Source organism: Myxine glutinosa, chromosome 11, assembly GCF_964187855.1.
Source record: "Myxine glutinosa chromosome 11, kmMyxGlut1.1, whole genome shotgun sequence".
NCBI classification, from domain to species: Eukaryota; Metazoa; Chordata; class Myxini; order Myxiniformes; family Myxinidae; genus Myxine; species Myxine glutinosa.
In genome coordinates this window covers 30,919,667-30,946,998 of record NC_136271.1, presented here as the reverse complement: position 1 = coordinate 30,946,998, position 27,332 = coordinate 30,919,667, and the positions used below count along the sequence as shown (strand labels likewise).

General features: G+C 43.8%; 2 protein-coding genes across 4 annotated transcripts; one reads left to right on the top strand and one right to left on the bottom strand.

Annotated features, from left to right (window-relative positions):
• Window positions 1-886: 886 nt before the first annotated feature.
• LOC137436539 (neurensin-1) lies at window positions 887-24,429 on the top strand. Of its 3 annotated transcripts, none has more exons than XM_068130414.2 (3): window positions 887-991; window positions 12,780-13,010; window positions 23,195-24,429. In XM_068130414.2, the coding sequence occupies exons 2-3, from the start codon at window positions 12,804-12,806 to the stop codon at window positions 23,579-23,581; spliced, it is 594 nt and encodes a 197-aa protein (XP_067986515.2). In that variant the 5' UTR covers window positions 887-991; window positions 12,780-12,803; the 3' UTR covers window positions 23,582-24,429. The 3 variants fall into 3 exon arrangements, with proteins under 3 accessions (XP_067986515.2, XP_067986516.2, XP_067986514.2); XM_068130415.2 differs by lacking the exon at window positions 887-991 and adding an exon at window positions 3,793-3,858; XM_068130413.2 differs by lacking the exon at window positions 887-991 and adding an exon at window positions 3,795-3,897.
• Window positions 16,706-18,892, bottom strand: LOC144888285 (uncharacterized). The gene is made up of 2 exons (XM_078765951.1): window positions 18,527-18,892; window positions 16,706-17,900 (listed from the first exon to the last, which is right to left on the bottom strand). Exons 1-2 carry the CDS (start codon window positions 18,854-18,856, stop codon window positions 17,043-17,045), a joined length of 1,188 nt encoding a protein of 395 aa, XP_078622077.1. The 5' UTR covers window positions 18,857-18,892; the 3' UTR covers window positions 16,706-17,042.
• Window positions 24,430-27,332: the final 2,903 nt, after the last annotated feature.

Genomic DNA, 27,332 nt, shown 5'->3' with positions numbered 1-27,332 from the left:
GACACACAGGGAATTACCAGTGAACTGGTACTCAATTTGCCGACCTCAACTGAGGATGACAGGTTGAGTCAACCCCCCTGGTGTTCATTCAGCGATCACCGGGATTTTAACCGAGGATCCTAGGATCCCAAGCCGGCACCCTAACCGCTAAGCCAACACCAGGCTGAGGTTCCTATCCGGGACTCACAAAAACCGTGAACCACCCACGGTGCACCCCAGGATCACGGAGGACCAGGCAGGAATGATGGCGAGCATGCAACCAACCACATGAACCACCAAAGTAGCAGACAACACGTACAAGAGGTGGGCAACATGGTAAAAATAAAATTTTCCTCTTTTTCACAATGGATGTTTTCCTGGAGATTGAGCGCTTTGTGAGATGAGCCTAATGTGAATCCAAAATGGCAGATTGAAGAGTCAAGTGTATTTCCTGGTGTAATGTTCACGAGGTACACATCTGAACAACAGCGGTGACGATTTTACAAACTCTCATCCATTTTGGTAAAGCTGAAATAATATTCTGAGAAGCTTGAAAAGACGAGAATGTTATTTCACAAATTTCAATAGAATGAAGATCATTGCAGAAAGACAATTAATCTTCACCACCCAAATCCTGGAATCAAATGAACAGCTTTCGGAATGGATTTAAGTTGGGGATTAAACCTGTTTGTGTTCCTATCTGAACCTTTGGCTCATGATGCAGGGAAGCCAGGTTCAAATCCCACATACTGGATGTCATATGTGTTTGTCCAATGTTCATTCGATTTCGGAACTTGTAAATTAACGTTAAAGTACAGTGGTGTCTCCCCTGGTCTTTGCAATGCAAGTGATGGATGTACAAGCTCTTCCATGAGCCTTTTATTTGATTTTGATGTTCCGCACTCATTACAGAGCAATGGTGCTTACGAAGCAGTTTCTTGGCAAGGATTACGCTGGGTGGTTTGCCATTGCCTATCCAGCATTGATTGTCCGTGCTCCATCCTTTTGACTGGTGAGTATCAAGCAAGTAAGCAGCACGTCTTTGATATGTCTCGGCTGGGGTTTGAACCACCGACCTCTAAGACTCAGAACAGGATGACTATGGGGGACGCCTCTTTGCGGTGGTTGTGCCCCCTAAACGCAGGTCGGGGGCCAAATCTTCCCCCTTCTTCCCGACTGCCCGGATTCGTCAGAGCAGCACGGTCACAGTCTGAGTGCCGGTCCACATGAACCCGCCCTGTCCCTCTTTTCTTCTCTCTCTCTCTCTCTCTCTCTCTCTCTCTCTCTCTCTCTCTCTCTCTCTCTCTCTCTCTCACTCTAACTCTAACTCTCTCTAACTCTCTCTCTATCTAACTCTGTCGTGCCCTGACTTTGTGAAGGCAGGGGTACACCATACTGGATGTGGGGGATCTCTGGGTCACTCCTGTGAGATCGATCCGCGGTCTCCATGCCACGATTGCCACGGGCTTGTTCGAGAGACCTGTCCAGGGCTATACAAGAACAACAACGACTGCAACAACACCAACAACCAAGAACAGACACTCGAACCCATTGTTTATCAGCCGGATTTACCAGATGACCCACCTGTCCTGGTACTTCGTCGACGTCCTGTCCTGGTACTTCGTCGACGTCCTGTCCTGGTACTTGGTCGACGTCCTGCCCTGGTATTTGGTTGACGTCCTGTCCTGGTATTTGGTCGACGTCTTGTCCTGGTATTTGGTCGACGTCCTGTCCTGGTATTTGGTCGACGTCCTGTCCTGGTATTTGGTCGACGTCCTGTCCTGGTATTTGGTCGACGTCCTGTCCTGGTATTTGGTCGACGTCCTGTCCTGGTATTTGGTCGACGTCCTGTCCTGGTATTTGGTCGACGTCCTGTCCTGGTATTTGGTCGACGTCCTGTCCTGGTATTTGGTCGACGTCCTGTCCTGGTATTTGGTCGACGTCCTGTCCTGGTACTTCGTCGACGTCCTGTCCTGGTACTTGGTCGACGTCCTGTCCTGGTATTTGGTCGACGTCCTGTCCTGGTATTTGGTCGACGTCCTGTCCTGGTATTTGGTTGACGTCCTGTCTTGGTATTTGGTTGACGTCCTGTCTTGGTATTTGGTTGACGTCCTGTCTTGGTATTTGGTTGACGTCCTGTCCTGGAATTTTGTTGACGTCCTGTCCTGGTATTTGGTCGACGTCCTGTCCTGGTATTTGGTCGACGTCCTGTCCTGGTATTTGGTTGACGTCCTGTCCTGGTATTTGGTCGACGTCCTGTCCTGGTATTTGGTTGACGTCCTGTCTTGGTATTTGGTTGACGTCCTGTCTTGGTATTTGGTTGACGTCCTGTCCTGGAATTTTGTTGACGTCCTGTCCTGGTATTTGGTCGACGTCCTGTCCTGGTATTTGGTCGACGTCCTGTCCTGGTATTTGGTTGACGTCCTGTCTTGGTATTTGGTTGACGTCTTGTCCTGGTATTTGGTCGACGTCCTGTCCTGGTATTTGGTCGACGTCCTGTCCTGGTATTTGGTCGACGTCCTGTCCTGGTACTTGGTCGACGTCCTGTCCTGGTATTTGGTCGACGTCCTGTCCTGGTATTTGGTCGACGTCCTGTCCTGGTATTTGGTTGACGTCCTGTCTTGGTATTTGGTTGACGTCCTGTCTTGGTATTTGGTTGACGTCCTGTCCTGGAATTTTGTTGACGTCCTGTCCTGGTATTTGGTCGACGTCCTGTCCTGGTATTTGGTCGACGTCCTGTCCTGGTATTTGGTTGACGTCCTGTCCTGGTATTTGGTTGACATCCTGTCCTGGTATTTGGTTGACGCAACCATCTGTTGTCCTCTACAACGGTTGAAAACAAAAGACAGGAATAGGAACTTTGAAAAAATCCACTTTACTGAGAAAATACTGCATTCTTAATACTGAGAAAATACAGTCTTACTCGGCGAACATCGTAGCTCTCGCTCTCGACATTGATCCGCTTATTTCTGTCTTTAGTTGGGATCACTACTAAGATTGAGAATGCAACTTCACACAGGTAAGTCATTGGGAACATCTCTTGGACACGTGTAACTACTCAGCACAGACAGCTGAGCCCTCCACACTCTTTGGGAGTTACAGTTTTTACAAAGCGGTGACAAGACATTGTGGCCACTCTGGACAAGTCCTGTCAATATACCCATACCCCTCTTGTCTTCAATGGATCCACGTGGCAGATACCTATATTCCAATTCCCATTCAAACTTAATTATCCACCTCCTCTGGTGTCAGTGCCACTACCTTTCCATGCATTAACCTAATGCTCGGACTTCCTACTGTCCTAACTCCCATCTTCTTTACCTTCAGCCTATGGCCCCACCAACTGGGTATGTATATGGTCTTCAGGGACAACCATGACTCGTATAACTAAACCTGATTAATATACGTTCCCATGAGTGTTTTTTATGACGACAAGCAATTCAAAAATCGTTGAACATAAACCTTCCTCGATTAATATTCAATGAAATGGGTATTTATTTACACAGCCAGCTCGGTTAGCTGCTTATTGCCTCTCCCTGCTGTCCTACAGGTCCTTCATTTGCAAACATCTCCCTCTCACCATCTCACTGTTTGTGTTAATGTTAGATCCACGCGTTTCCCTTTTCTCTTATTCTTTTATCACACCCACCATTGCTCTTCACACATACTCACAGTTCCCCAGGCTCTTCCTGCTCGTGCTCGGCATCATTCCGGTTTACCCTCCAACCGTCTCCACACAAGGCTCCGCCCCCTTGTTTCTCTCTGACTCCTCCCCCAACGCTAGTCCCGCCCACCGCCATCCTCTCGCGCATCCTCTTCGCCAAAGGACACGATGTTCGCTCGGTGCGCGGCCATGCCGAGCTCACTCTTCCCTTGACAGTAGGTTCCAACCTCCCGATGGTATCGTTCTCGTCCACGGTATGTTCTACTACCTCTTCCTACCTCTTTTCGCTCCGTGGATTAATATAATCGTTTTTTGCGCCGATCTTCTTCACTCCTCGGTCTCGCCACTTTGACCGATGTGCATTTCCAGACCGGGAGTAAATACGTTACGCTCGTTACTGTAAAATGTAAATGTAACGTCGCCGTGCGTTTACAAAGCTTACACCGAGCCTCGTGTATGGTCGGACCCGTCTGTGTGGTGGCGCCGACATAAACCCGGGAGATAACTCCATTTTTGATACCAACCTTACACAATCCGTCGACCGTCCTTTGTTGTTATTTTTCCCCCATTAACAAAATCAATTAATCAATTAAAATCGTGTGGAAATTCATTCCAAAAACGACGCAGCGAAAAATTTCAGCAACAAGTTGGGCAAAGGCAGCAAAGGAAGGTCACGTGACTTTGTCACATTTTGAACATGGGACAATTAGTCCTACTGATAAATGGTCCAGAAATCGTTAGTAAGGAATCTTAAGGATACATTTACGATTAACATATTTTTATTTTTTGAGATTGTACAAATTGTTCCAACTCTTTTATGACCACAAATCCCAATTAGGATTTGTGACAATTGGGGACAAGTGTCATTGTCTCCTGGAATCGAGAATGTCTCCATGAAAATCATTAACGATGGACTTTGTAAAAGTTTGAACCATATTTTTTTATCTCCGTCTGTCAAAGTCGGTCTGTGATGAATCCGCTGCATAATTCCAGGTGATGATGTGCGTGGAACACTACGAGCATGCAAAGCAGTGTGGGAAATCATTCAGAATTGAAATGGTTAACAGTATTTTCCTTGTTCTGACCTTGAAAGGTATTTTGCAATACTGAGCTGGAGAAAAATGTTATTACCTTTTTATTTGCATACAAGGTCGAGGCTCATGGAAGGACGAGGTGACGGAGAGCTAAAAAGGCCGCTCGTGGAGAAGAGCTGGTACACCAAACTGATCAGGACGTAACGGACAAGAAGAGGATGCAAAAACACGCATGAGGTGGACAAGATAGACACAGAAGGAAACTCCGAGGAGGGCAAATTGCCAGGAGGAGGGATTTGGGTTGGGGTTAACGAGGGTAGAAAAGATCGTGGTTTTGGATTGATGATGATCGGATGGGGGTGAACAGCTGTCTTGAAAACCTGGAGGGAAGGTTAATGAGATTGAAGGGAATGTGGAAGTTGATTCCACAGGTTGGAAATAAAGAGGACCAAATGAGTGGAGGTGAGCATTGATCCTGGATTTAGGTAGTTTCACCAGAAGGGGGTTGTTGGTAGACGACCGTGTGACCCTGCAGAAACCTACCTGGTTGGGGGAGGGAGGGAGGGACAAAGCACAGAAAGAGCAGAGGTTGCAAGACCAGAAATGAGGCTGGAGAGACGACCGACCACCGAAAGGAAAACAGAGAGACCACCGACCCGTTTGATGGCGAAGTGATGGGCCCATAGACCCAGCTTCATCGCAGGAGATTCCAATGATCTTGAAGACTTTGGTTTCCATGGCATCAAGCTGAGCAAGATGTGAGGCAGGGGAGCCAAACCTAGAATGGATATCAGTACACCATCATACTGTGGATGAAGGCCTTGTAGGTGGATCGGAGTTCAGGTGTGCCAAGGAAGTACTTCGTATGATGGAGGATACCCATTTGGTGTCTGGCTTTGGAGGCCATCTTTGCAATGTGGTTTATCCAAGAAAGATCATGGCTGATAGTGAGACCCAGAAGTTTGAATGACTGAACTTCCTCAAGGAGGATTGTGAAGAAAGTAATTGCACGGGTTTGCCATATATGGTTCTTTCGGAGACAGATGGTGAGAGTGTGAGATTTGTTAAGATTGAAAGACATGTACCAAGTGTTTGACCATCTTGTGATTAATTTTTTTGAAGGAATGAAGGCAGGACAGGGAAGAAGAGGCTGCAGTCTGCCTGTCTGCAGGATGAGCGATGTCACAGCAGAGGGTGGCGTCATCAGCAAAGAGATAAAGACGATATTCCAGAGAGTCAGAAAGATCATTAGTAAATATCAGGAATAGGACTGGGCCCAGAAATATAAGCACAGTTGGACACAATAAATAAGGGAATTATTGAACAGGAAAGAAAGGAAGGGAGGAGGGAAGGGAGAGGAGGAAACGCTGTAACCTTGTAAAACGCATAGAGTCTTGTGCAAACGTCTTATGCCACCTTAAAAAGAAACATTTTAATCGTCACATTGGCATATTTTGATAAATAAGAGGTGTTTAAATGATCATGTTTTATTAAAGAAACAAAAACGAGTTGTATTATACAACATGAATCCATGAAATTTCCAATATTTGGTGGTGACGACCTTTTTCATGCAATACAGTCGATGTCCTTTTTGGGTTTCTTTGCTGAAATATTTGGAGAAATTCCTTTGGGAGGTTGTTCCACGCATTCTGCAATGTTTCGCTTAATTCATCCTTTGATTTTGTTGTTTTTTGTTTTTCTTTCTGTCCAAATATTCCCGGAGAGCTCCTGCGATGTCAGGGTCAGGAATTTGAGGGGGCACTAATAGATTGTAGAGTTCCTGACTCTGCTTTTCTTTGTAAATATGTTTTAACAGCATTTGCAGTGTGTCTGGGGTCATTATCGTGCTGAAAAACAAAGTTGTTGTCAATTAGCTTCCTCCCTGAAAGGACACCATGGTGGATTAGGATCTGCTTGTACTTGTCAGCAGCAGAAATACATCGACAATCCCAAACAGAAAGAGCATAAACAGCTTCACACTAGACTGTGGACACATGTCCTTATATTTCTGATCAACCCTCCTTCTAACATACTGCCTTTTCTTTGCATCAATCCTGTCCACCCTATATGTCCCTTGCTGACCCCATTTCTCCCCACACCAATTGTTCGTCCAAGTTTCCATCATCTATTTTGTCCTTCACCTCCCCTGATGGTGTTTACCCCTTACCATATTTCTCTGTGGGGGAAAGCACACTGCAAAAACTCAAGTCTCTTTTGAGGAATATATTGTTTATCGAATGAATTTAGATTAATTTAATCTAGTTAAATGTAATTAATCTTTAATAATTATATTATTAATCTTTAATGTAATCTTTAATTCTAGTTTTTAATAATTATTAATTAAAATTAAATTATTTCATTCTAATTCTAATTTTAATTTATTAAATTATTATAATTTATTAAATTTTAATTATTATTCTAATTTTAATAATTAAATTCTTTAATTTAATTCTAATTTAATCTAGTATTAATCTTTAATTATTAATCTTTAATAATTTAATAATGCTTAGTTTAGAATAATTTAATTTAATATATAATTAATTAATTTAACTAGTTTAGGTGAAATAACAAAAGATAAAAAATACCCCTCTCCTCTGGACTGAAGTAGCCATTGCAGTTTATCGGAGTGTGGGCCAGAGTACATGCTGGAGTATGTGCACCGGAGTAAGGCTAAAGTATGTACTCATCTGCTGGCTTTGGGTGGCCACTTAAGGCCACTATTGGTTCATGAGTTATCAAACAGAGTGACCACTATATTCGTCATAGGTGTGTGTCTGTCTGTCTGTCTGTCTGTCCGCAGCATAACTACCTGATGATATCATCCGATCTTGATGAAACTTGGGTGGGAGGTTGATATCATGATCTAGTTGTGTCCTGCCGAGAGTGGGCGTATTGTGCCCATTGTGGGCGGAGCCACACCCGAAAAAGATGTATTTTTAGGGGGTAATCGATTTCAAGCTACATCTTCTCCGAGGGGTTCGGTGGAATCTGACAGGGGTTTCGATATTTGGTTAGGCCAATGTCATGTGTCTAGCCCCACGGAGCTCGATTTTTCATTTTCGCCCCAAGGTCAAGGTCACAAGGTCACGAAATTTAGAAAAGTCGATTTTTGATGGTTTTATTACATTGTTCGCTTCCTGATAGGGTGAAATGTCGTACATGTTTTTATATTATCACATACATAATGAAATACAAGTTTTCCAACAAATTTCAGACTCTTCGACCTTTGACCTTTGAAGGTCACAAAGGTCAAATTTTCAAAGTTGTCAGAATCGAACCGAATTTTCGGTATTGTGTAGCTAACTAACCTCATAACTGATTATACATTATTTTCTATCTCATTTCAAGGTCAGTAACCTTCATTTTGACATTTCAAGGTCACAAAGGTCAAATTTTCAAAGTTGTCGGAATTGAACCGAATTTTCGGTATTGTGTAGCTAAGTAGTCTCACAACAGATAATACATTCCTATTTATATATTTTCAATGTCGGATTTGACATTTGTCATTGAATACCGCTCGCTCATGAACCATCGTCGTCTCCTGACTTGTTAGATTTATATATATTAGAAGCTTTTATATTAGAAGCAGAAGCAGAGGTAGATGAGGAGAGGAGGGGGAGGAGAACAGGGGAGAGAGACCTGGGGATGGACAGGGAAGGGGAGAGAGAGAGGAGGGGAGGAGGGGGGAAGCGAGCAGGAGGAGGGGTGAGTGGGCAGGAAGAGGAGAGGGGAGCAGGACGAGTGGGGATGAGGAGGAGGCGTGAGAGGGGAGCAGGAGGAGGGGTGAGCTGGCAGCAAGGGGGAAGGGTTGAACGGGGAGGAGGAGAGTGAGAGGGGATCAGGAGAAGGGGTGAGTGGGAAGCAGGAGGATGGGGAGATGGCGCAGGAGGAGGAGGTGGCAGAGCAGGAGGAGGGAGCAGGGGTGTTCCTTGTAAGCAACTAATACGCTTGAAGAGCGCTCGCCAAATGGCTTAAGCACTCAAGGTAGCAATCCAACAAAACGAATGATAAGGAATGGCTGGTTTGGCAAGCAATAGCAAGCTGATTGCTTCTGGTTTAAATGCCTGAAAATGTTCAGCAGATCTGACCTATGAATCCCCACTTATTGTCCCCCGTCGCACCGCGGAGCGAAAGGTGGACTATGGTTTTCCCCTCCGTCCGTCCGTCCGTCCGTGCGTGCGTGCGTGCGTTTGTGCGTGCGTGCGGGCGTGCGTGCGTAAGCGAAGGACCGCATTCGAATTTGGTGTGTGGGTGCAACCCACGTCAAAATCCAAGATGGCCGCCGCCATGTATGTCTGAACCTTGTGAGCTGAATATCTTGAAAAATAAGTGAAGTACCAACTTCTAATCTGGTGTGTGGGTGTATCTAGGCACAAGGAAGAACGCTGTTTAAAATTGGGTCACCACGTCAAAATCCAAGATGGCCGCCGCCATGTATGTCTGAACCTTGTGAGATGAATATCTTGAAAAATAAGCGAAGTACCAACTTCTAATTTGGTGTGTGGGTGTATCTCGGCATAAGGAAGAAAGCTATTGAAAATTGGGTCGCCATGTCAAAATCCAAGATGGCCGCCACCATATATATGTCTGAACCTTGTGAGCGAAATATCTTGAAAAATAAGCGAAGTACCAACTTATAATCTGGTGTGTGGGTGTATCTAGGCATAAGGAAGAACCCTATTGAAAATTGGGTCACCACGTCAAAATCCAAGATGGCCGCCTTGCGTCTTCCACTTTGTCAACTCGCATCACTTCACCGACGGGGGACCTAGGCGTAATGCTTGTTTAATACTTTGAAATAGCCTCAATCTGCGTCTGTCATATAGAAGGTATTTCAAAACCAGATGGTTCAAATCTTCGGGTTTCCTACTAGTATCGCAGGTCCCAGTAGAGTGATACCCTATAATATGGAGGTATGAATTTAGATGACAGTGCATCAGGAGGAATGACAGCCTTTCTTAAATAAACAAATAAATACACTTAGTTATGAGAATCACTGATTTATTAAAATGTTCAGATTTCACTCCATATTTTGGCAATTATTTAGTCCTCAAGATCTGATCCTCAAACCCGAACACAGATTTCGATTATTCACTTTAACTAGACTGTCAGAGTAGATCATGTTTGAATATGCTGAAACAAAATGGAGGCTAAGACCTCTGCGAGGTGATGTGTAGGTGACCGGGGATAAAGTCTTTCATGAAGGTAAGTTGTTATTTATTTTCAAAAGGGTGTATATTTATCCAAAGACCTATTTTTCATTCATGCACGCCTTCGGAGTCCTCTTCGTGTGCATGCAAAGTTTGGGGATGCTAGGTTTCATGGTTTTGCATTTATGGAGGAGACACACACATTCTCTTTTTTTTCTTTTTTCTTCTTTTTTTGTATACAGGATCGAGGCTCGTGAAAGAGCTAACATTTATCACACAAAAAATCAAAACAGACACACAAAGTATATAATAAGGGGAGCTATATAATAAGGGGAGCTATATAATAAGGGGAGCGGTAGACAAGATGGGGAGAGAAGGGGAAGCACAAAAACACAACATTTGAGAGCAGGGACATCGGGAGATCTGTGGGAGGGAGAGGGCTTGGGGGGAGGAGGCATGGGAAGGGGGAGTGGGGTGGGAGAGGTATAAAACACATGGACACTGCTCGGACTTCAAGGAAAGAAGTCGGTATTTCAAAAAAGTGGATCTGGGGTGAAATTAATGGGGGTAGAAAAGATCAAGGTTTTGGATGGGAGAAGATAAGAGATGGTGGTGAACAGCTGTTTTAAAGACCTGGAGGGAGGAGTGGGATTGAAGAGAGTGAGGGAGTTTGTTCCAGAGGCGGGAGAAAAGAGGAATGAAGGCGTGAAGGTGAGCAGAGTCTTGATTTTGGCAGTTTAACCATAAGAGGGTTGCTGGCAGATCTTGTGCGACCTGTAGGAATATTTGGGGGACAGAGCACAGACAGAGCTGGGGGAGCTAGGCCGGATAGGAGTCGGTAGAAGACAGAAAGACCACCTACCTACCTGCGCTGAGTGAGTGAAAGGCCCTCGGAGTTATATTAGCTTCATCGCGGGAGATTCCAATGATTCTGAAAGCTTTGGTTTCAACAGCGTGAAGCCGAGCTAGGTGTGAGGCAGGAGCACCGGCCCAGAGGGGGGAACAGTATTCCATTGAGGTGCGGATGAAAGCCTTGTATGTGGTGAGGAGCTAAATTGATGAATGTAATGATGATGATGATGATGTAAAGCTTAAAGAATTTGATGTATAATAATGAGGTAAAGCTTAAATGATTAAAATTTGGGGTCAAGAGGTCAAGGTCCGTAATATGTCTATAACTTGAGAACGGCTGAAGTGATCTAATTCAAACTTGGTGCAGGTATGTATAATTATGTAAAGATTAACCCATTAGATTTTGGGTTCAAGAGGTTAAAGATGAAAGGCTGTAATAGGTCTATAACTTGAGAACGGCTAAAGGAATCTAATTCAAACTTGGTGCAGGTATGTATAATTATGTAAAGATTAACTGATTAGATTTTGGTGGTCCCGGGATCAAAGGCCAAAGGTCAGAGGTCATGTCAGGTAAAAATGTGAGAACTTGTGAACAGCTGAAGGGATTTAAATTAAAACTTGGTGCAGGTATGTATAATCATGTAAACATGAACTGATTAAATTTTGGGGTCAATAGGTCAAAGGTCAGAGGTCATGTTACGAAAACATATGCTAACTTGGGCACAGCTGAATGGATTTAAATCAAACTTCATACAAGTATTATAATGATGTAATAACGTGGGCGGAGGCATATCAGTCGACTTTGTGACGTCGAAGAGTGCCGTTCTCGTCTGATTTTAATATGAATAATATTTGGTTGATATGAATTATGTAAAGGGTCATTTTGCAAAGGTTGCATAAAAAATCGAGCAATGCTTAACATTTTATCTCAGAAAATACAAACATCCATTAATATCGATCAAACTGAAAGAATTTCATGTCGGAAAAATAATGACAATGACGGTAATCAGAATTTTGCATATCGCATTTCATTGTCTGTCTCGGAGAAAGAGTGAGTACTTCGTAACCTGGGTTTGGCGGAAGACATTCATTATCATGCCTGTCAGAGCATGGCTTGAGAATAAAATGTCAAATCCTTTTTAGTTAAGGCAGCAGTACCGTGGCAAGAATTTCAAATTGCCACCAACATTGTTGGATTCAAGGTTTGTGGAGAAGCGGTCGAACGAATGCATACAATTATGATTTTTCATACAATCGTTGTTGATTTTTCTCTCATTTTCTGAGGAGCTGAGTCAATTGTCGTGCATTCCTAATTTTGTCTCAGTTTTACCTCCTCCTTTTCTGTCCGTAGTTCTCTCCCTTGTCTATCGATCGTTTTATCTCAGTTTTATAGGACTACTGGTGACATTTCTAAACTATTGTTGAACATTACCTTTATGAAGGATAGCCGAGAAATGTGAATATTCATTCATATTCATTCAGCCGAGAAACTTTTAGTTTTTATTATGCCGTCGCCGGAGGCATTATGTTTTCAGGTTGTCCGTCCGTCCGTCCGTCCGTCCGTGATAGGTTTTCGTTACCGCGATAACTTGAGAACGGCTGAAGGGATATTGGTAAAATTTGGTGCAGTTATGTATAATGAGGTATAGATGACCTGATTAGATTTTGGGCTCACAAGGTCAAAGGTCAGAGGTCATGTTAGGTAAAATCCTGTTACTGTGATAACTTGTGAACCAGTGATGAGATTCTGACCAAAGTTGGTACAAATATGTATTGTGATGCAAAGATTACCTGATTAGATTTTGGGGTCAACATATCAAAGGTCAAAGCATGTAATAGGTCTATAACTTGAAGAACGGCTGATGGAATCAAATTCAAACTTGGTACAGGTATTATAATGATGGAATAATGTGAGCGGAGGCATATCGGTCAACATTGTGATGTCGAAGAGTGTCGTTCTAGCTTACTGTTGAAGTGAGAGTCATGAGTTGCATGTCAGTTGTTGTGAAGCCCAATCCTGTTTGGGAAGACAATATAATACCAGAAATTTATGACAGTGCACCTTTGAGGATGATCTAGGCCATTCTCTCTACCCCACAGTAAACTGCATTGTGGAAAGGTGGAATGGCCCACACAGAGGCAGTCGGTCCCTGCAGAGAAGGTGGACGTGTGGATATGCCAGACACTCAGCCTCGCTATGGCGTTCGGTCATACTTGCATCAGTTCTACGCAGACTGCACTGGGGCCACAGCATGTGAAGAAGAAGAAGCCTCTAAGACCATTGAGGAAGCCAAGCGTCTCCATGACCTCAGATGTTCGGTTACACGAAAGGTGACCCTGAAATGGAATCATTTTTCGATTTACTTTAGTTTTTCCTTTATTTATTTTGCATCAATGAGTACGCTGGCTTTTTGAGAGAATGTTAAGTCAGCTGTCCCATCTGTTAGCATTTGCTTGTGGACAGATTTTAAAGATCCTAAACACACCCGAAATAGTATGCCATTGTGTGCCGGTTTACTGGTTAAATTCCAAATTCTTGCCCTCGTTGAGGACTGCTATTGCAGCCCCGTGCAGAAGAATAATGGACCTGTCCGAGATCCAGAGTAATCTCAGCTCCATTAGAAAACAGACACAACTTGTTATAGGTACGTCGATGTCCCCAGGAGCACATGGAAGCACCAATACTCACCTCAGTTAAGAATAAAGTGGCTGCATAAGGTAATTGATTGATGATATCATTTTTAAAAATGAAACAGTACAGAAGAATATAGAAACGTTCTTTTAATAAAAGTTTCAAGATCCATTTCTTCATAGTACCTTTAAGTATAGCAGTGATTTTATTTCGGTTGGAGCAAGCCGAGTCTGAATGAAGAGGTCTTGAATCCCAAAGGTAGGTACCTTGGACTGAGACTTAAAGAAAAATAAAGATCACTCAACGACTTTTCCAGAATACAAGAAGGTCCATATCGTAGTTACTCGACCAAAATAATGACCTATTTATTGCGTAAAGTTGGCACTTAGTAGTAAAAAAGTTGTATTTTTTGTCCTCTTTTCCTATGAACTTACAAGTTTGCCATGGGCAGCTAAATTTATGGAGCATCTCCAAAGGATGATAGCTACGAGTATGATCTCCAAAAATAGATCATATAAATAGGATCTCTAAAAGATGATATATACACGAGGATGATCTCCAAAAAGAGATCACACTCATATGTATCATACTTTCCAAATCATGGGTCAGCCACAGAGAGCAAAATTAGCTGCCAAAGCCAGCCGCAGACTGGGCATCCTCTGTCGATCCAAGTCTTTCCTTGGAAAATCAGAGCTACTCAAAGTCTGCAAAACTTTTGTCCGTGGCTCATTGGAGTGGTGCTCTCCCCTATGGATTGGTGCCCCAGCATCACTTCTGTCCCTGGATTCTGGGGAATCTAAAACTCTCAACATTATCGGAATCTCTCGCAATGTTCATACAGTTGATCGTCCATCTGAGGGACGGCACACACATTGATGAATAAAACTGCTGGTGAAACAACGCAATGACAGATTATAGCTGGGCCAAGATTCAAACTCAGGTTGGACATCTTAGAGGTGAGTGTGAATACCTCGAGGCCATCCGGCCTGCTCATATCTACCTAATGCATGCTATATGTCAATATATATAGATATATAGATCATATATAGATATATGTATATAGATATATAGATATATATAGATATATACAGTCGTGGCCAAAAATTGACAAAAATATTTGGTCTCCACAATTCTTTATTTCACTGTTAATATTACAGAACCTTTGTTTTTGATTCAGAACTTAATATATCCTTTTAAATCAGAAAATAAAAAGAAATGGCATTGACAAAATTATTGACACCCGAGACTTAATATTTGGTAACACAGAATTTGGACAAAATAACTACAGTCAAGCACTTCCCATAGCTATGAATGAGCTTCCTCCACCTCTCTACTGGCAGTTAGGCCCACTCTTCTTGTGCAAACTGCCCCAGTTCTCCCAGATTTGAGGGTGCCTTCTCCCAGCTGCTGTTTTCAGATCTCCCCACAGGTGTTCAATGGGATTTAGATCTGGACTCATTGCTGGCCACTTCAGAACAGTTCTGCGTTTTATCTTGAACCATTCCTGGGTGCTTTTTGAAGTGTGTTTGGGGTCATTGTCCTGCTGCAAGACCCATGACCTTTGATGGAGACCCAGCTTTCTGACACTGGGTTGAACATTATGCTCCAAAATGCCTTGGTAATCTCCTGATTTCATGATGCCATGCACACATTCAAGGCACCCAGTGCCAGAGGCAGCACAGCAACCCCAAAACATCACTGAACCTTGTCCAGGGAGGTTGGCTACAGTGCCATGGGCCTTAAACCTCCTGATAACATTGCGTACGGTGGACACAGGAACATCAAGGTCTCTGGAGATGGACTTGTAGCCTTAAGATTGTCCATGCTTGGCTACAATCTTGTGTCTGACCTCCTCATACAATTATCTGGTTTTATTTCTTTTCTCCATGCTCATTGCGGTACATACAGTGACACAAAACAGCAGAATGACTCCTTTTCTCCATTCAAACTGGTTGAATGAGTGATTTTTATATTGCAGGCACCTGAAACTCACCACAGGTGAGTTCAATTCCAAAGTAAAGGTGAATCGCCTGCTTGATATCTAATTATATCAAACAACTTCTAAAAGGTGCCAATAATATTGTCCGGGCCATTTTGGGATTTCTATGTGGAATAAGCTAAGATTTAGTCATTTTTTCATCTCTTTTGTTTTGTTCCACTGCCAACCAAAGAAATACATGTGTGGATACCAAAATATTTTTTAATTTCAAAATTTTTCTGGAAGAAATGGTGCATTATTTGAAAAAAAAGTGCAAGGGTGCCAATATTTTTGGCCACGACTGTATATATGTATATATACTAACAGGAAAAAGTTATTGTGCATCATTTACACCATTATTGTGCATTTTTTTTCATTTTTTTTATTTACACCAATGTGAAATGAGAACAAACACATCACATTGTTTGGTCATATCAATATTTAGTGTTTGATAAGCATGAAACCGACATGAGAATGTCAACACATGCGTGCAAGATATTTCCCCAGAGGCTCGAAGAGGGGTGTGGTCAAAATACAGTTAACAGCTCAGTATCTGGTGTGGTCACCGTTTGTGTTGACATGCTTGGCAACGACACCTGATTGAGGACACAAGATGATGGAAGTGAGCTGACCTGTAGGGATGTCATTCCAGATATGTACCAAGGCCTGCCACAGTTGGGCTGATGTCGCTACCTGGTTTTGAGGACTGCGCAATCATCCTTCCATTTCATCCTACACATGTTTTATGGGAGAAAGATCAGGTGAAACAGCTGGCCAGGGAAGTGTGGGAATGTTCTGTTGTACGATGTAGTCAGTGACCACTCGTGCGATGTGAGAGCGCTCGTTATCCAGTTGAAGTGTGATGTTACATCCGTGAACGGAATGTGTGATGTGCAGGAATGAGAGGACGTGAGGACGGAGAACTTCACAACGGTACCGAATACCTCTCAAATTGCCATTAATGACCTCCAGGTGGGGTTGTGTGATTTTAACCGATTCCTGACAGTTGTAGCACCGATTGGTCACAAGCCAAGGACACTGCGAGCTGTCAAACTTGCTGTCTGGAACTGATTACTAAGGTGCACCAACCGGATATGGTTATCCTGCCGACCACGTCTAGCACTGTCATGTGACTCAGTACAGTGCATGGAAATTTGGGTGTGCAGTGCACAGTATATGCACGTTCAACTTCTGGATATTCATGGATAAACTGGGGAACATGTCAAGGTGCATGTTGGCTGACGATCATATTGCTAGGGTACATGTCAGTATCATTTACTGTAATTTTTCATGATGCACAAGGACTTTTCTCCCTTCGTATATATACCGTACTGTATTTCTCTTTGCTTAGACTGGTTGAACTCCCATGGTAGTGCAGCGGCATAGCAAACCAATTGTGCATTTTGTGATGGAAGCACCAAATTTGGCAGAATGATAGAATATTATATGGAGAACATTTTCAGATATGGAACCACTTTGGAATTCACCCCAATGTGGCCGCCATATTGGATTTCAAAATGGCGGCTTAAAAATCTTTAATTACAAATATTTCTGGTTCTATACCAGCTACAGCCTTGATTTTAGTGTCTGGATGTACAAACTTGAGGTCAATGAATTGAATGGTTGTATTGAAATATGTTTTAATGCACATAAGCAACTGATAATCCCATATTACGTACATTGTATACACACGTTCAGCAAGAGAACTAGCGAGCGTATTGCATCAAGTCATGCAAAGTGTCACAGTTCCAACTCAATGTGAGCAGTCACCATCACAGGCACACAGTGCTGTGCATTTCAGAGCCACTTTCTTGCACTTGCATCTCCCACTGCAACCTTTTTCGCACCCACAACAGATGAGTTCATAGCAGGATTTGGCAGCTTCTGGTAGTGTTGTCCACAGAGGATCGAACTGTCCGTCATTGTCCACCCACCCCCAGTCGCATGGTGATGGGAGATAGCAGTGTGGGACAAGAGACTGTCCCCAGCAATGTCCACCCTGGTAAGTTGCTCTCTTCACATGTTGTACTAGGGCGGCCTGTGTTGGAGGTATTGCTTCAATGGATCGAGATTTCTTTGCAAAGAGTTTCTTTCTTGCCAGATTCACCTCAGAACATGTGCATGTGCGGTCGTACAGAAGCACTACGTATCTCTCCAGGGTTGCCAGTGTATCTTCAGAGATCTCACTTGGTGCAGATGCCAGGTCCAGGAATGCATTGGTCACTTCTGGAAAAGTTTCCCATACTGCCCATGCTGTTTTCTTGCCACGACCTGCAAAGCTCGAGACGGTATCACACCCTGTGATTGCATGGAAGATTGGCAGTGCCTTGGCTTTGTCTGGTCCCAGGGTAGCAGACAGCTCGTGTGCTGCTATGTAGCAGAAGTTCTTTCCGGTTCCAAACGCTAACCAGAGTTCGTCCATTACCTCATTAAGCTCCTGAGCCATCCACACAGCGAGAACCACCACATCTGTGTCCACGGTGCGGATGAGTACTCTGCGGTGTCCAGATTTCATAGCAGCTGCTGCGTGGAGCATCATGCGCGTGTCTGCTTCCTCGTGATTGCACGGGGCCAAAGCGGCTGTGTCTGCACATGGTGGTACAGCAATGACCTGTTGGTGTAAGCATGAACAATACCGTGATGTAAATTAAATGTGAATTCCTTTGGTGTAGGTGGTCACGAATAAAACCTGACATGAATCTGCATAACATTTATTAATTTATTTCAGTACATTATTTCAAGTACATAAATACAGGGCAATTATTATTATTATTATTATTATTATTATTGTTATTTACTTGGCATCAAACACATGAAATCATACAATATGACATTGCACATATAACAGTAGCCTGTTCGTGTACACTCCCCCAAGATGCCAGGAAAGAAAAAAGCAATTCAAGAACACTATGGCCAATAGGCCTTTCTTAACAATTTGAGGGAGTGTACCGTGGACCGCTAAAGATTATATATACAATACAAAATATTCTTCTGAATAGATAATACAAATCGGGATTATATAATCAAAATTAAATTATATGAAAAGAATACACATATGTGGGTAAGAATTTACTCTACAACAGCATAAATCAATAATACATTGTATAATATGTACTGAAACCACAGAAGATTGTACACACACTCTCAAACACACAAGCAGGCACGCACCCACTCTCACCACCCAGACACATACACACACTTTCACTAACACACACTAACATACATCATGCACATTACCTGTTCACCGTCAGTAGCAATCAGCTGTTTGTCTGGCACATCGATGGACTCCGTGACCTGCTTAGACAGAAAGCTGAAGAGTTCCTCCTTGTTCTCGTCGACACGGAGGAAACTGTGCCAGTTGCCTGGTAGGAGGGCAGAGCCAGTGACACGACTGCGTATTCCCTTGCCTCTGTTGGTCCTTGCAGTTGCCTTCAGGCTGCCTGACTTTGCATAGCGGTCCCACACTAGATCGAGACGAGATCGATGTTGAAGCTGTGACATAATGTATGGAACGAATACTTTTGTGGCATAGTCAAGAAATGTTTTGGTCTGGCCTGGGCTCAGCATTTGAACTATTACAGCTCCATCGAGGATCACAGAAGATACTTGTGGTGGGTCCGACTTTGTTTCGACAAGCTGTTCTAAGGGCTGCAACAAGTCAGCTTTGGAACCAAAGCGGAGCTGTCCATTTTGCGAGAGTGCTGGCGGATGTGCGCTGTTCTCATGTTTGAAGAACTGCTCGAGACCCCCATCTCTGGTTTGGCATGCGATGTATAGTCTGGAGAAGAGCTCTGAATCACTCTTTGCAGAGGCTACTTGTTGTTTGCTCTTCTGGGCAGCTTTGACCTTGATGGATGAAAACAACGGGAGTTTGTTGCGTTTGATGACATCATTGAGTGGCTTGGATCTGTCTGCCAGACGTTCCTTCTCAAATGAATGGAACTGATCTCTCCCAATCTGTAAAGCTGTACGCACAGTATCTACAACAGCTGGGCCCAAGATCTCCAGTGTGCCCAGGACCAGCAAATCTGTGCTTTCTTCTTCAAAGGGGCTGCCCATCTCTTCGATGACTGTTGTCAGTGCACGGACATCTTGGACGAACTTCTTCTGCACACTGTCGGTTTGCTCATGGTGGTGGGTGTGCTCTCCCCTTTGGCGCAGTTGCTGTGAGGTCTCAAATTCTGTGATGACCCGAGCAACTTCGGGGCCAGCCACCATCCACCGTCGAAGGGCACTTGGATTTTCAGTTAGGCCCACTGCCCCGCCATCGCCTTTGACTGTGGCATTGTTTTGTTCATGAGCCTGGTCTAGGGAGATGGCGGAGAAAGCATGCCTAGTCTTCTTGGATGTGAAGTGCCCCGCATGGAACTTGGCAGCAACATCTGGGTGTTTCTCTGCAATGCCAACCATGTCCCTGATGTGGACTGGTAACCAGCGAGCATAGTGGATATGGCCCAATGCAGCGAACCATGCAGCTAGCTCTGGTAGGGTGTCCATGTACAGCGTGAAGTTGGACTCTCTCAGTGAACGTATGTAGAGGAGTATACAGAGCTCCAGGTTAAGTACAGTGGCCCAGTACTGAAACTGTGGACATGCCGCTGCTCTCTGGTCACACCATGCCTCGAACTCCAATGGTTCCTCATCTCTTGCAGTTGCTCTTTCGTTGTATATGTCATATGCACGATGCTGCAGTATGTGTAGGGCAGCAACAGTTACTTGGTGGGCGCGTCTTGTACGGCTGACGTGAGCTGCACACAAGAAGGAGTCTGCTGTGCCAGCTGTTGCTATCTCTGCCTGAACCAATGCCTGTGTCCAACCGCTGTCTTGCAGCCAGTCTCCTGCTGTCTTCAAAGCTGCCATCTCTGTGTGTAGACCACCCAGCATGACCACAAAGAGATCTTCACCATGTGTGTCTGGCCAGTTCCATTGCACCTGCTTGGCGATCGCATAAAGTGGTTGGTCCAGTGTGACGACGGGTATCTGTCCAGGGTTTAGCTCATTGATCGCTGCTTTCACGACATCCATGGCATGGCGGATCATTGCCACTGAGTGGGCTTGGTCATGGAAGAGGGGAAGCAAGGCAGTGGGTGTGACTGTGATACTAGTATCCTTGGCCGATTGGTTCTCTGCATGATGTGCAGCCCAAGAAATGTTTCCTGGATTCTGTGTGTCACCACTGTCACATGCATCCTTCACAGTCTGGAGCCACCTCTTCTCTTTATCCAGTTCAGCTTGTGCAGGATTCCTCTGCAGCGACGCCTGGGTTCCAGCTGGTACAGGGTGGCTTTTGGCAAGTGAACTAACTGGTTGTACATCTGTGTAATACCGTGGAAGGTCCTCCACAGTCTTGACATTTGAGACACCCCCGATGATGACAATACCTCGGTCTGTGCCTTGATTGTCATAGTCTGGATGTTGTATCAATGAAATACCAGTTCCGTGGAAGGAGTCGTGTGCTGTCGTGGAACTGGGATTGTGGTCTATATTATCCACAGCTGATGTGGTGAACACTCCACCGCGGAGCTTTGGGGGACAGACCACCTTCTCCGCCCGAAAGCGCTGACAGACCCCGTTCCCCAGCTCTGCAGAGATCCGTAGCACTCTATCATAGGCAATGCTGATCCCTAGTTCAGATAATGTGTCAACCAGTTCCCTCTTTCTCGTATGGGCATGAAGCATCAAGCCAAGATATATTGGCAAAGGAGTCTCTTGACTAATGCTGTGTCGTACGTCTGTGCCTGCACCTCTCCTCTCATGCTTCACACTGTTGTATTTGAGAAGTTGAGCTATTGTCACAGACGCCGATGCCGATGACTGACATGCCTGATCTTTGATGCCTGCGCCCTCTAAAATCATGGAGACCATTGTCAGCAGCAGTTGTGGCACAGACTCTTCTTGACATTTGTTTGAGAAGGACCCATTGAAAGGCTGAGATGACTGGAACATATCCTTCCTTATAATCCCTGCAGCTCATGCCAGGTGCACAACATCACTGTCAATATCATGTTGACATGCCTTGGCTAATGCACTGCCAATGTCTTCCTGAAACACCAGCAGGACATCTCTTCCCAGCCTGTGCTCCTGCAGATCAGGGAAGTGTGCCAGGATACGCTCCTTGAGTCTGGTTGTATGGACTCGTGTTTCCAGCACAACTCCGAACTGTTCCATTCTCATTGTGTAGAGCTTGGTGAGGTCTGCCATCTTGAATACAGGAGCAGTGTCTTCTTCTTTAGCAGTTTCCTCTATGTACGTTACCAGTTCAGCAAGGACTATTGCTGAAATGACATCTACCGTGCTCTGGCTTTGCTCAGCAAGCTTTTTTGCTGCCCTCACGCGGTTGTATAGGGATGTCAAACATTTCTTATGGTACTTGGCCTCTCTTGCGACCATGTCCCCAGCACTCAGTTGGGCTAACAAAGTGGTATCCTGAAGAAACTGCAGCCTTGCGAACGTGTTTATCTAGTTCCAATGTCGCTGCTTGATGAAACTCCAAACCAAGCTCTTGCTGGCAGAAGAAGCACAAATTGTCGCATATGCTATCAACACAAGCTGCCTGAGACCTAGTAAGCTTGTACTTATCTGATTGTACTGGGGATAGGGCTTCCCTCTGAATGACTTCTCTTCTGTACCCGCTGTAGCTTGGTAGTGTTATATTTCACCCTGCATGACTTGTGCCACTTGGCTTGGTGGGCAGCTAGAGTGGCAGCTATCCCTTGGCCTTCATCCAGTCGTTGCAAGTCCACGTCTTGTGGCAGCTTGCCTAGTTTATTGAATGCTGATAGATTGTCTTCAAGTGTCTTGTATCCAGCACCTGTATCAGTTCTTTTCGTGACAGCAGGACACTGTAGGGACTCTCCTATATCAACTTGACACAGAACACAGAGTTCCCAGTCCAGTGGCGTCTTTGGCGTTGAAGTTACATGCTTGGTAACATGAACTAACTTGAACTGCTTCGACATGATTGAAACCTGGATGGAGCAAACAAACAAAAAAGTCGTTTAATTAGGGGTTAATCAACGGACCAGCATGTTTTATCTACAGGACAATACACGACCCCCCCTGAAATTTGACACCAAATGACCTCTTTTAGGGGTATTTTTGGCCGAAATTTTCAAATTTTTCACTCCCCAGACCCCTAGATGTTCCCTTGAGCTCAGAATCGCCGCTGTAATGTGTCTACTGATGTTAGAAAAGATATAGGGTGAATGGGGCAATAATTGTGCCTGTAGGATTTGTTTCCGCCACCCCCCCTAAGGGTTACAGATTTTTAAAGCCGCCATTTTGAAATCCAATATGGCGGCGACCTTGGGTGAATTTCAAAGTGGTTCCATATCTGAAAATGTTCTAAATATAACATTCTATCATTGTGCCAAATTTGGTGCTTCCATCACAAAATGCACAATTCTTCTTAAATTTTTGCTATGCCGCTGCACTATGGCCATTCATTGTGAGTTGTAAAAACTCCTCCTTTGCGATGGAACAATAAAACGTCCTTCAAAAACTCAATCTCAGTAATATTCACGACATTCTGTGGACACCACAGAAATCCCTTGAGCAGAGGATTGCAGTTTGATGATGATATTATGTGATGTTTCTCTGATGTGATGTTCTCGAAGAGTTTGGCCTTCAAACGGTGCTTCCGTAGGTGGCAGAGTAGAAGAGTAGAAGCGACAAACAAATTTCAATTATGGTGAAGTTCATGCTCCAAGGCTGGATAGAAGTTGCTGGACGTGGAATGGCCTTCAAACGGCATTATGATCAATATTATTTCCACTTCACTTGAATGCTCTCAGCCTGTTGCTCAATTACATTTTTGTTCTCTCAGCTTGGGATTGTTATACGAAATCCTTGTTGTAAAATGTATCTTTAAAATGAAGTAAGAAAAGTGTTTTCTTGTCATGTCAGGTGGCACTGCTTTCGGCTGCAATCCTGACACTTTGGGGACTGTTGGCATTTGTGGTGGCTGCACCCATATCACCGCGCATTGAAACTATCAGCGGACCTCACTTCATCGTCGTCGATTCAAAGGCAGCCTTCTTCAACCACATTATCGCCACTGCACGAGCATCTGGCATGGTACTCATGGCTCTAGGAGCTGCCCTGCTCGTTGCTGTCATTCTTGCGACCTGTCTTGCTGTACACTGGGACCCAGACCGGGACCAGTCACATGGAATTTCATCCTGCCAACATGACATGGGACCGCTGCTCCCTCAATCAAAGGCGGGTGATGATGGTGGGGTTCCGGTATCTCTTGCCACTATCTGGGGCGTACAGCCTTCTACGGGAAGTTAGCTACGAAGCTGTACGATTGTACCACACTGTCTTAGATATTAGTTCAATGCTGCTTACAATTCAAAAAGTGTTCCGTTGTTGCATAAATGTGTTGACAATCTGCATTTGTGAGAAATTGGGGAACCATATAGTGTAATATGCAGTGTTATATCATAGTCGTTTCATTTTGTTTTTGTTGTATGTGTGCTTTGTATCAGCTGTTATGGCAAAACCTTGCGTCGTGTAACTGATTTCCTGAAATTGCTTTTGGTACCTCCTTTGTGGTCACCTTTGTTTCTTTTTACTCAAAGGTAAAGATGGAATCCCTGTTCAAATCACTTCATTTTTGATGCAGAACTTAGTTGTTACCCTTCACTAACCCATTTGTTATGTGGCTTGACTGCCTTAGTTATCCCCACCACCCCAACACCCAAAAGGCATGAGCACATGAATAAAATGTTCCTTTTGTATTTCAACACTTATTACAGTAGAGTCCTGTTATAATGAACACATGTTGTGTGGACTGGTTGTACCAACCACCCTCCTACCCCACTCCCTCCCCCCTCCAACACTGCTACCCTCCTCAGCCTTTAAGGCAAGCATACATAGCATATGGCCATGTCCTACTACTACATAAAATAAGGCAATTATGTGTGTCTGTGTGTGTGTGTGTGTGTGTGTGTGTGTGTGTGTGTGTGTGTGTGTGTGTGTGTGTGTGTGTGTGTGTGTGTCTGTCTGTCTGTCTGAAAATCATAGAAACACTCGAGTAATTTGACTGCATCGCCAATATGCCTCCGCGTAGTCCCTGCCTGTGACAACAGGTAGATGCCCTCGGTGACTATCCTAAAAATAAACAAGTTTGATTGAAATCCCTTCAGCTGTTCTTGAGTATCACATTTTTACCAGACAGGACAGGTTTCACATTGATCGGTGAAGCGGTTTTGGAGAAGGGTTTTTTTTTAATATCGGGTTTCAAGCTAATATGGCTGCCATCCCACTTGACATATGACCTTGAAAATGTACACTCTGCATATGTATGGGCCAGGGATCATGTTTGTGAAGTTTCAAGTTGATCAGATAAGGTTCGTTTTTCTATGCAAGATGTCTGCCAAACCACGTGACCGACATCATCATTTTCAAGCCATATGCAGCAACGGTGTTAGATGATATTTGTAAAGTTTCGCATCGATAGGGGTGTACATTGATGATATTTTCCTTCAATCCAATATGGCTGCCACACCATGTGACAGATGACACATGTAAAGTTTTGAGTCAATCACTTCTGTGGTTTGGGAGAAGATGTTTTTTTCTGAGGTTTTAGTTTAAATCCGATATGGCTGCCAAGCTATGTGATCTAGATGTCATCAATTTAATATTTCAATACAAATGGATCATAGATCATGTGCATGCAATTTAAGATTTTTAGGTTAAGGCATTCGATTAAAACATTTATGGCTGGTATACCACTTCACCGATGATGTCATCATTATCATGCTTTTGTTCCCCATTGGGAGTACTTGAGAAAATGGCAAGTTTCAAATTTTTCCTTTCAGTGGTTTCCAAGAATTTATTTTTTTCATTATCTGCCTTCAATCCAAGATGGCTGCCATGCCACATGACCTATGACATCACAATTATCAGAAAAACATTCTGCATGGGTGTCGCTCCTACTCTGAAAGTTTTGTCTCAATCGGACATGTGGTTGCTGAGAAAAACGAGGTTTAGCTGCAGCTGACACTCATGGACGATACTGGTAACAAATCTCATCTGTCAGCAAACATTTGTTAGACACAAAGTCTTTTTTGTTCGAAGAGATTTGGCACTGAAGGAGTTAAGTCTTTATCTCAGATCTTTGGTCAGAGTCCAAGTCCGTAGAGCAAGACTGGAAGCACCACGGACTTAAAGACTCAAGCTTTAGTCCTCCTGTATAGGTACCGACAGCACTACACCTTATGGCCCAGTGAATCCATGATTCCCCAGAGCCGACCCTGACGTAGATCGACTTCGAGGTCACAACATGCGGAGACATGAATATCGCTACCAAGGTAAGTAAATCCCTGCGTGACCTCAACATCTTTACCACAGACAGGTACAGAGAAGATAGCTGCATCCAATATGTCATTGAAAGTCTGGATCTTCGTCTAGACTCAGGAGACGTGTAATCCTAGGGGCTCCAACTCCTCATTCAGCACCTTGAAGGCCCCCAGAAGGATGTCCAGAGTCTCTGCAAAGATGACATCATCTGTGAAATCAAGGTCACTTATCGTTGCGTTGCCAAACGATGCTCCGAGCTAGATCTCTCTGACATCCTTCCTTTAGAATCCAGTCCATACAAGTGCTGAAAGGTGCTCCTTGTGTGCAGGTAGACCTGAAAATTTCCTTTGGCCATTATAACACTTAAAGAACTGGCCATAATAGAAAGTTTTACTCAACTTTTCTGCAATGTCTGCAAACGTTGCTGTTTGTTATAACGAAATTCATGACAACGAATGTAACTTATTATGCGACTCTACTATATATCGTTTCAGGTTTTGTTGTACCTAGGTCATTCACAACACCTAATGCATAATCAATGTTTAAAAATATATTTCAGCCAAGTATTTCCTTGCACAATCGGAGCTACTTACAGCCTACAAGATCTTTGTCCAGAGCTCAATGGAGTACTTCTCTCTCCTATGGGCTGGCACCCCAGTATCACATCTGTTGAATGTTGAATCCTGGGAAATTGTTGAAAGCTCAACATTATTTATTCTTCCTTGCTTGTCTCGTCTTTGGAACCATCTTTCAGAGGCTATTCTTTTCAGAGGCAATATTCCCTCCAGGACTTCAAACGTCATGTCATCCCCTTTCCTGACTCATGATCTTTATTACCCCCATTAACCTTCGTCAACCCAAACCCCCTTGCTTGCTTATTTCAGTGTTTCTTTCCCTTCCCTCGGTTTTCATTTCTTGTTCGTTTATTCCCTTGCTGGTTGTACCCAATTGTTGCCCCACTACCCCACTGTCAGTCTAACCTTGCTCTTCCATGAGCCTCATTCTTGGAGAGAAAACCAAAGTACAAAGTATAACTGAGGGGGTGCCAATGTTATTTAATTGAAAAGCAAACCCAAAATGCAAAAATGTATTCATTCTTGTTTAGAAAATATATCAAAGCTATCGTGTTTAAAGATGGTAATATGTGTGCCCATCTGAGAATTTTTGAAACTGTCTTGTTCTTTTGGGATTCCTTGAGCTATGGCAAACAAGAAAGTGAAGAAGATGCCAAATGGTGTTGAGCACAGACAGAAACATGAGGCCGATACATTTACAAAGGCCTGTGATGCAGATAAGCTTCAACCTTTCAACATTTGGTCGTTTGACACTTAAGGGCAGAGTTATTGGGAGGGCATGACAATTGTGAATACAACCACTCCGAATAAGTCTTTGCCTTCGCATAAGATCAACATGGCGGCCAAAGGATGCCTTTATAATCAATGAGAAAGAAATGTTACACACAAACAGTTGGACGAACCAGTGTATTAACCGGCGAAGCCGGTGTTGTGAATGAACGCGTACGTATTATGTTGAAAAGCCAGATGTTGCTGGATCCTTTGAGAATTTCGAAGCTTTGACGCACCAAATCGCTCAATGGAGGCCGCCATCTTGCGGATGCGGAAGTATGCATAAATAATTGTGAAAAAGTTAAATAGGAGTTTGTTTCACCCGTCTTTTTTTGATTCACAATCTTATGCACCTCTAATTTGTAATTAAAATACTTTAAGACCAACCTCGT

What these genes read in the sequence shown, in the direction of transcription:
- LOC137436539 (XM_068130414.2), top strand. Translation starts at nt 12,804, where the DNA reads ATGGCCCACACAGAGGCAGTCGGTCCCTGCAGAGAAGGTGGACGTGTG. An exon ending in GATGTTCGGTTACACGAAAG is followed by an intron (nt 13,011 to 23,194) that starts GTGACCCTGAAA and finishes TTGTCATGTCAG; the next exon opens with GTGGCACTGCTTTCGGCTGC.
- LOC144888285 (XM_078765951.1), bottom strand. Translation starts at nt 18,856, where the DNA reads ATGCTGAGCCCAGGCCAGACCAAAACATTTCTTGACTATGCCACAAAA. An exon ending in TTGCTACTGACGGTGAACAG is followed by an intron (nt 17,901 to 18,526) that starts GTAATGTGCATG and finishes TTACACCAACAG; the next exon opens with GTCATTGCTGTACCACCATG.